The sequence below is a fragment of the Salmo salar genome, chromosome ssa16 (assembly GCF_905237065.1).
Source record: "Salmo salar chromosome ssa16, Ssal_v3.1, whole genome shotgun sequence".
Classification (NCBI taxonomy): domain Eukaryota; kingdom Metazoa; phylum Chordata; class Actinopteri; order Salmoniformes; family Salmonidae; genus Salmo; species Salmo salar.
Window position 1 is genome coordinate 9,958,238 of NC_059457.1, and position 10,086 is coordinate 9,968,323.

General features: G+C 40.2%; 1 protein-coding gene across 1 annotated transcript; it reads right to left on the minus strand.

The window, feature by feature from the left end:
• Window positions 1-9,459, minus strand: LOC106573259 (uncharacterized). Its single transcript, XM_045696905.1, has 8 exons — window positions 9,324-9,459; window positions 4,383-4,427; window positions 4,194-4,247; window positions 3,519-3,785; window positions 2,809-2,841; window positions 2,652-2,681; window positions 2,285-2,419; window positions 1-133 (listed from the first exon to the last, which is right to left on the minus strand). Exons 2-8 carry the CDS (start codon window positions 4,402-4,404, stop codon window positions 78-80), a joined length of 597 nt encoding a protein of 198 aa, XP_045552861.1. The 5' UTR covers window positions 4,405-4,427; window positions 9,324-9,459; the 3' UTR covers window positions 1-77.
• Window positions 9,460-10,086: the final 627 nt, after the last annotated feature.

The following is a 10,086-nucleotide window of genomic DNA, read 5'->3' on the forward strand; positions in this document are numbered from 1 at the left end:
CCCAGTTCTTTGGTGTTTATTCTGACATTAGACAAGGGAAGAGCACATATGATGAGATTCCTTTTTCTTTAATAACTTTAACTGGGTCTAGTGTTGCTCTGAGTGGACTTCTGAAGTGGACACCAGACAACACCTGTGAAGACAAGCGCAAAAAAAAAAAAGACCACTCAAATACATCTGCCAAAAGAGAGCACTTCAATGATAATATACTGTACAGTGCCTTCGGAAAGTGTTCAGACCCCTTGACTTTTTCCACATTTTGTTACGTTACAGAATTTCTCTCATCAATCTACACACAATACCGACTAAGCAAAAACAGGTTTTTAGAGACTTTTGCTAATTTATTTAAAATATATATATATATAACATTTACGTAAGTATTCATACCCTTTACTCAGTACTTTGTTGAAGCATGTTTGGCAGCAATTACAGCATAGAGTCTTCTTGGGTATGACGCTACAAGCTTGGCACACATGTATTTGAGGAGTCTCTTCCATTATTCTCTGCAGATCCTCTCAAGCTCTCTCAGGTTGGATGGGGAGCGTGGCTGCACAGCTATTTTCAGGTCTCTCCAGAGCTGTTAGATCGGGTATAAGTCTGGGCTCTGGTTGGGACACTCAAGAACATTCAGAGACTTGTCTCAAAGCCACTCCTGCATTGTCTTGGCTGTGTGCTTAGGGTCGTTGTCCTGTTGGAAGGTGAACCTTCGCCCCAGTCTGAGGTCCTGAGCGCTCTGGAGCAGGTTTTCATCAAGGATCTCTCTGTACTTTGCTCTGTTCATCTTTGCCTCGATCCTAACTAGTCTCCCAGTCCCTGCCGCTGAAAAACATCCCCACAGCATGCTGCTGCCACCACGCTTCACCGTAGGGATGGTAACAGGTTTCCTCCAGACGTGATGCTTGGCATTCAGGCTAAAGAGTTCAATCTTGGTTTCATCAGACCAGAGAATCTTGTTTCTCATGGTCTGAGTGTAAGAACCGACACTGGAGTAGAGAAGCAGGTACGGTTAGTCAAACATTTAATCGGAACAGACATGGAACAAGACAGGAACAGCGTCAGCACACGGGTATACAAGGACATATGACAATCAATGCTGAAGCGGGGGAACAGCCAGATATAGGGGAGGTAATGACAGAGGTGATTGAGTCCAGGTGAGTCCAATAATCGCTGATGCGCGTGACGGGGGAAGGCAGGTGTGCATAATGATTGTGGCATGAGTGCGTAATGCTGGGAAGCATGGCGCCCTCGTGTGCCAGGGGGGAAGAGCGGGAGCATGCCTGACATTGAGAGTCTTTAGGTGCCTTTTGGCAAACTCCAAGCGGGCTGTCATGTGCCTTTTACTGAGGAGAGGCTTCCGTCTGGCCAGTTTAACATAAAAGCCTGTTTGGTGGAGTGCTGCAGAGATGGTTGTCCTTCTGGAAGTGTCTCCCATTTCCACAGAGGAACTCTAGAGCTCTGTCAGAGTGGCCATCGGGTTCTTGGACACCTCCCTGAGCAAGGGCCTTCTCCCCTGATTGCTCAGTTTGGCCAGGGGGCCAGATCTAAGAAGAGTCTTGGTGGTTCCAAACTTCTTCCATTTAAGAATGATGGAGGCCACTGTGTTCTCGGGGACCTTCAATGCTGCAGAAATATTTTGGTACCCTTCCCCATATCTGTGCCTCGACACAATCCTGTCTCGGAGCTCTACGGATAATTCCTTCGACCTCATGGCTTGGTTTTTGTACAGACATGCACTGTCAACTGTGGGACCTTATATAGACAGGTGTGTGCCTTTCCAAATCATGTCCAAACAATTGAATTTACCACAAGTGGACTCCAATCAAGTTGTAGAAACATCTCCAAGGATGATCAATGGAAACAGGATGGATCTGAGCTGCATTTCGAGGCTCATAAAGGGTCTGAATACTTATTTATATAAGGTATTTCTGTTTAAAATGTTTAACTTGCAAAACAATTATAACCTGTTTTTGCTTCATTATTATGGTGTATTGTTTATAGATTGCTGATTATTTTTTTATGTAATCCATTTTATAATAACACTAACGTAACTAAATGCGGAAAAAGTCAAGGGGTCTGAATACTTTACGAAGGCACTGTATATTTCACACAGCACAGCTTAGAAGCAGAAGGCAACAAACAGGCAGGTGCCCAGGCTAAGTGACTGTATAAAAGCCAGCTAAGTGACTGTATAAACGGCAGAAAAATATACATTAAACCACCTGTATTCTCCTATGGAAAGGGACATGTTTAGCCAGTAAACTCTGTATCCCCCCCCCTTGCTCACTTGAACTGGTCCTTCTGCGCAAAACAACGATGAGGATGATGACGAAGAAGGCCATTGGGATTAACACAATAGCGATTATTTTTTCCTTGGATAACCTGCCAGTGCCATCAGGGGTCATTGTGGGGGGATTTGGATCTGTGTGTGGGAGAAGAGGACAGGGGGAGCAGTTAAAGGACAAAGAAAACAAATGATCATCATCTAACACTGTTTAACACTATTACTATCTTCAGATCAGACTTTTGGAATTTCCTCCATGAACAACAACGAAGTGTCTCTCACACACGAGCAAGAACTCAGTTTGTCTCTTTATTCTCGGTGCACACGATCTTGAGCTGAGCATTGGTGTTCGGTGGGTTTCGGCACTCACCAGGACTCCCAGCAAAACCTCCAGGTCCACCTGTTGAAGACAAACACATTTAGAATACCCAGACTGCTGATCTGTTATGCAATTTGCTCTTCTAATGTAAAATTACCACAAGATATGTTTTGTTTGAAATACAGTTTGAATATTGAATGGAACTCACCCGTCTGGACAGTTGAAACAATGCCGGTGCAACCTGTAATAGCAGTACAGGAATGGTTAGCTGAAACAATCTGTAATAGCAGTACAGGAATGGTTAGCTGAAACAATCTGTAATAGCAGTACAGGAATGGTTAGCTGAAACAATCTGTAATAGCAGTACAGGAATGGTTAGCTGAAACAATCTGTAATAGCAGTACAGGAATGGTTAGCTGAAACAATCTGTAATAGCAGTACAGGAATGGTTAGCTGAAACAATCTGTAATAGCAGTACAGGAATGGTTAGCTGAAACAATCTGTAATAGCAGTACAGGAATGGTTAGCTGAAACAATCTGTAATAGCAGTACAGGAATGGTTAGCTGAAACAATCTGTAATAGCAGTACAGGAATGGTTAGCTGAAACAATCTGTAATAGCAGTACAGGAATGGTTATTTGAAATAATGCTGGGACAATCTGTAATGACAGTACAGGAATGATTCCATACAACAACGAGAGAGCTGGATAAGCTGGGAAATGCTCATAGCAGTGACTGGTTTGAGACATTGCTGTAAAGCGTCACGCCATGCTCTATAATAAACTACAACTTCCAAAAGCCCCTTAGCATTAATAATTGACGCCTATGAACATTTTGCTGAAATCTGCTTTGTTTGTTCCCTCTATTGACTATCCTCTTCCCCAGGTTGTACTGTCATGGGCCCTCACAGAAACTCACTGGCTTCGATGACAGGCATGGAGCTGCCTTGCCCCTCAAAGACTGGCTTGATGATCTCTGAGTCACACACCGCGTAGACCTTCTGGCTCTCAACACACAACAGGCATTGTCCAGATGGTGGGGGGGGGATGGTGGGGCAGGGAGGCAGGGGAGCCATTTCACCTCGTGACCACAGAGTCAAATGATCCGTCCAATGGTCATAAACAGACTCAATATTTTGGCATTGAGTATCGTTACAGAGGTAACAGACAGGGGAGGTCTTCTGAGCTGCAAGAGAGAATACAACAGGAAGAGAGCTAGTTAAACAGAGACCCCAGACAATATTAAATATCAAAGTTACTACACTTAGTTTTAGATCAGTCTGGGTCAAAACACTACTATACATACTCACTGTGCTTTAATATAGGAATCATTTTATGGAATTATGGAATTAAAATGCCCAGATTGAATGGTGAGATCAAGTTGTCACCACTTTCATATTTCACTTTGAAACATTCACTGACTGATCCCTGTTTCAGCACCAATACTTTGTGTAAATCTGTGAAACTGTGACAAGGTTTGAAAAACCTAAATGTCGGGGAGAAGTGGCTTATTTACAGTGTATAAAAGTACAGTATTCATTTCGTTTTTGACACTATAATGAACACATGCATGGCAGGCATGAGAACAGCTCACCTTCAAAAGAAGTGCCAGATACAGCCCAGCCAGCCAGACATAGAGCCAGGAAGACTGTAAGAAAAAAAAACAAGGGCTCATGCATGTGGATGTCAGTACAGTACAAACACCCACTCATCGTCTTGTTAACGGTTTCTCACTTACAGTAATCTATATATGACTAAAACTCAAAATGCATTGTTGACTTACTTGGAAGTATCGATCCATTCATGTTTGGATGTTTCTGTGGAGTATCTGCAAATTAAAAAATTAAAAATTAAAACATTTAGTCTAAACATTATGTAAACCTTTGCTACCATTCATCATTCTAATGTCCTCGAGTACTGAGCAGGTGGATCTAGGGGTGTGGCGTTACAAATATTTTGACAACACAACAATGATTCCCCCAGTCATGAAGATGGATATATCATATTCTAGTAGGCTATAGTCTAGTCCCCACTGGACTGATCATCCCCAGGGGTCTGTTTTAGAAGGGTTCTGAGTCTGTGTGTGTGTGTGGGACATCAACCAACCTCAGAGATATCTATTTTAGCCCCATGGTTTCATGATCCCTCCGCTGTACCTCACCTACCCTAAAGCTCAGTTTTATAAAATGTTAATAATAGGCCTTCATTTATCCTGGTTAGTCTTATTGAGACAATTAAAAAACGCAACAACCAACCTCAGTTCAATATTGCAGATCTATTCTTCTCTTCCGTATTGTAATATGAACCTTCAGACAAGCATGTATGTGACATTTCGTCTATGTTTTGGTGTAACACAATAGCACACTCAAGTCGTGAAAATAAGTGTAACCGATGTGAAATGGCTAGTTAGTTAGCGGTGGTGCGCGCTAATAGCGTTTCAATCAGTGACGTCGTTGTGTTGTAAGGGCCGCGGCTTTTGTGGCGCGATGGGTAACGATGCTTCGTGGGTGTCGGTTGTTGATGTGTGCAAGGGTCCCTGGTTCGAGCCCAGGTTGGGGCGAAGAGAGGGACGGAACCTACGCTGTTACATATGCATAAATAGTATTTCAGCAGATTTCGTGCATTTTTGTGTGGCTTAATTTGTGTGAAAATACATTTTTTGTGCGACTTCATTCATAGGAAAATACCTTTTTTTTGTGGGCAAACTTCGGAACAATCTTTTGAAACGTATTGGAGCAAAGCATTTTGGGCAATGGTGTTGTACACTGCCTTTTTTGTATTCCACATGTTAACAACCCAATATTGTTAATCAAACAGGTTGTCAACGAATTAAATATAATATAATAATAGCCTTACAGGTTTTATTTTTATTAATGCCAATGCTGTTTTCTCTGCTTGTTTTCGCTTAATATTTTGGGATACTGTTGCTATGTCCGATTTTATGAGGGTTTCCAGACTGGAGTGTAAACCTGTATTTGTATGTTATTTTTAAGGTATCAATGAAGGTATTTCATTGGTGAATGGGGATACATTTGCATGACGGTAAATGAATTTATCAATAAATATGGGGAAACAGAAGACCTGCAAAAAATAATATGTTTGGTTTAAATGTCCCTGTTGCAACTGCCTGGTATTTGCAATTATAACGAGTCTGGACTATGATCTATTAAGCCATATCAATGTAGTTAGACATGTTAATGTAAAATAATGAATTATGTTGGCTTACACTTATGGCACTTCCAAGGCCGTTTCATGATGGTTATTACGGTCGTGTCAATCAGGTTATATACTTAGGCTGTTGTAACAAGGCATATGCCAGCATTGTAGACCTACTGCCTCTGCCCAGAGGACTACTAGGCTTTCATGGCAACGACCGTTAAGAGTTCACTTTGCCACGTATGAGCCCTGGTTAGAGTCGCTGTTGCATCTTTCACTTTCTTCCACTACATTGGTGGCAGCGTTAGGATCACGTCCAGCTCATGTCTAGTTATGTGAACCAGTGGTGAGAATCATTCTGGGTTTCAACATTTATTCAGAAGGAAATCCTCTGTGACTGTCTAATTTACATCAGTTAACTTACCAGTGTGGAACCAAAACAAACACATTCTACACATTTATAAATGACCTGTTTTAAAGTGTTCTTACAACCATGTTGTTCTGTTGTTACTGAAGCTTATATATCTAATAACCTGACAATGATCCGCATCATATTGGTAGACAAATAATGTGTGTTACGCAGAAAAACACAGCTATGCTTTTTTTTTAGGATGCAAACCACTAATATGATTCACTAGTCTACTTCCGCATGGCAAGCGGTACGGAAGTGCCAAAGTCTAGGACAAAAAGGCTTCTCAACAGTTTTTATCCCCAAGCCATAAGACTCCTGAACAGAAAATCAAATGGCTACCCGGACTATTTGCATTGTGTGCCCCCCCACCCCCAACCCCTCTTTTTACGCTGCTGCTACTCTCTGTTTATCATATATGCATAATCACTTTAACTATACATTCATGTACATACTTCCTCAATCAGCCTGACTAACCGGTGTCTGTACTTTTATAGCCTCGCTACTTACCGGTGCCTCGATACTTGTATAGCCTCGCTACTGTATATAGCCTGTCTTTTTACTGTTGTTTTATTTCTTTACCTACCTATTGTTCACCTAATACCTTTTTTTTTTGCACTATTGGTTAGAGCCTGTAATTAAGCATTTCACTGTAAGGTCTACACTTGTTGTATTCGGCGCACGTGACAAATAAACTTTGATTTGATTTGATCCATCCCGTTCTGATCTAATGAGAGGGATGTAGGATTTTCTACGGGCTAGAATCGAGGCCTTTCCCAGTCATGAAGTACGAAGCTATAGGCCCCTGTTGGTTCTCATTGGCAAAGGCTGAACTCAAGTTATGTCAGATTCTCCTATACCACTTTGCCTAACATCTTATACCCCAGAGGTTGTAAATAAACCCTTTTTTAAAGGTGATATAACTTGTATCATTATTATAGGGCTGTGAAACCTATAGCCGAATGGCTTCAGACTGAGCATTTCTCACCATCTATTTACACATTGCAATTTTCGTTTTATAACAGGTAGTGTCCATTTATTTACAGTAGTGAACTATTACTTTCTTCAGTGGAAATACAGAATATATATAAAACTGTCAAATATACCAAAGCTAAATCAAGTAGAGAACTACAAACATTTAACCAGTTAAAGATAATGAATACATGACAACTAGAATATTTTATTATAAATAATGAATACAAAAGAGTTGGCTATAACAGTACAAACAAAGTGAGTGTGTGTATATGTGTGTTAGTGTTTGTGTGTGCATGATCATTTCCAATCATACAACTGTATCTCCATTCCCCAATTGAATACCTTCATTGTTAACACAAAATATATATATACTGTATGTATATCTTTTTGGGTCCTATCTGACAACCCTCATAAAGTTCGACATAGCCTTGTATAAAATGCATTATGAAAGAAATGGTGTAATGTACACGTGGAGCCTTGTATTAAATGCATTATGAAGAAAATGTTTTCATGTATGATGATGGCCTACTTTATAATAAGGTGGTAGGCCTAATTTGGTGTTTTACGAATTAAAAAATGTAAGTGTATTATACAATTATTTTATACAATAGGCTTCATGTCGGTACCAACTTTCATTCAGAAACGAAGGCTTAATAATAATAATAATAAAATGGTGCTCCCGTAGGCTACATTATAATAATGGCACTATACCACTGGATATAATACATATGAAGTAACTGCCATGGGTGGTCAATTGATCATTCCAGCATCGTTTTGATTGGGACAGTATTATTTCGCTGCTTTGAGACAAGCATGGGAACTCATCTTGATAAATCAATCAATGTCAGATTTTTGTTTTCAGTGAATCTCCGTTTGGATATTTTGTTACAATTAGGCTGAGAAATGTTAGTTAAATTGAGGTGAGCGCTCATGATCATTAGTCTAGCAATTGAAAGCAATGCAGATTTTATCTACACACACACAGATTAGGCCTATAGCCTACCTGATGAGCTTCCCTAATGTTTTCCTGAACAATCCTGATGCATTTCAGTCACTTAGCCTACTGATGCGAATACACATTTGTACACTTTTCACATAGGCTATTCAAGTCACTTGACATATTCATGTATTGTTTTAAAAAGGTCCTTCAATAACAATATAGCTGAAAACACTATTGACTTCATTGATTTACAGAGTTTATTCTCGTAATTGTAGGCTAGTCTACTTGGTGATAGATCGTTTTAAATAGTATTGTAACAGTAGGCCTACCTACACTATAACCCCATATGCGGTTACTGACCACAATCGATTCAATTAAAAATAAGAAGTGTTGATTCATTTATTTGGCAATGGGGAGAGCACCATGCGTGGAAGCGCTGCAGGAAGGGGTGCAGGAAGTGCTGCAGATAGATTGAAATACATATGCCAAATCCTTGAAAATGCTACACCAGTATAATTTAGCCACAGAGGACCAATAGCCTATTTAAAAAATTGCTGTAGATTGTGTTGTCATATTATGAGCGCATATGCCTAGTCTAGTCGGGAATCCAGCAGTTCGGCAATCGGTAGGCAAATATAAAACAGCTGACTGTTGATTGTGGCTGACAATGAATAGCAGGCAGTAGCTAAAAGGTTTTTCAAAATACTTCAAAATACAACTGCGGGAAAATTTGGTTTGAATAGGTGAGTGCAACTGGAAAAATTGTAGATGATAATTTAATTTCCACAGGCCTAAAATCATTGTATCCACATTTCATTGGAATATGCTATTGGTGGCCTTTAAGTCATGGGTCGTTCATTGTCTTGATCTCGGTATGCAAATGTAGGCTTGTCATTTTGATCATTTGTGTGATATAAAAAAATATTGTAACCTCTCCAGTCGTGTAAAATCATTTTAGAAAAAGGCTTTTTTTTCTCAGAACGACAAACCCCTCAGCCCCTGTTCTTCAGGACTGAGTCCCGAATGCTATGGAACTTTGGAGACGGCCCCGGCCTGCCCTATACTTTATCTGTATCATCAGAAAATACATCAACTGCGCGATAAGAACGAATTCGACATGACAATTCAACATGCGAAAGGCAAAATACTTTTCAATGTTGAAGGGACACAATTAACAGAACAACTAGATACATTTCGATGAGAATGTAGGACATTCAATGAACCAAATGAAATACTAAACTCACGTAAATTCAATGTGTGTTGGTTGAACTCGTCTGGAATGCCTTTGGGTCTCTGAAATGCAGACTACGGCAACTTGCATTCAACTTGCTCGCTCTACGCGTATACTGCCTTCCACTCAGAGAAGTTCATGAATGAATGAAAGTGCGGAAGTGCGTCTCTTGATAAACTGATTCCGCCCTCAACAACCCGCCTTCATAAAAGACCTGTGGAAAATTAACGGAATGAGAACGAGTACTTGGAGTTTAAACTGAAGGACAAATCCTCCAGACTTAGTTTATTGTCGATAAGGAGGGAAAAGGGTCGGTGCTGTAATGTGCAACACACAGAATATTATTCTGGTTGCCGTTATAACAGACTTGGAGTATTTAATAGGCTATTTTGTTTCAGAAGGCTATAACGAATGTGTTATCAAGTAATTATTATAGCCTATATTAATGTCACTTTTATTAGTCCTATATTTTTATGAATTTGTAGTAGAATATTGTTATTATGTGGGCTATTTTCTTTATTTTCCACAAAGTTTAATTAGCCTACCAATGTGGAATGACTCGAGTCAAGCTGTGCTGAGCGGAGCAGAACTCGCTTCAAGATCACCTCCACCACCTGCTGGTCACAGCATGTACACAAGGACCATGCAGCAAACATATTTCACTCTTTGATTTCAATGTGTGTACTAAAAAAAACAGCATTAAGTCAAAATAAAGTGTGGTCAAAATAAAGAGCTGGCTCTGGGGGGCCCCAAACACGACAATATACTTTGTAGAA

Bases quoted from the DNA above. Each gene is read 5' to 3' on its own strand.
- LOC106573259 (XM_045696905.1), bottom strand. From the start codon at position 4,404: ATGAATGGATCGATACTTCCAA. The intron at 4,248-4,382 runs GTAAGTCAACAA...TTTTTCTTACAG, and splicing joins GAATGGATCGATACTTCCAA to TCTTCCTGGCTCTATGTCTG. The intron at 3,786-4,193 runs GTGAGCTGTTCT...TCTCTCTTGCAG, and splicing joins ATCTGGCACTTCTTTTGAAG to CTCAGAAGACCTCCCCTGTC.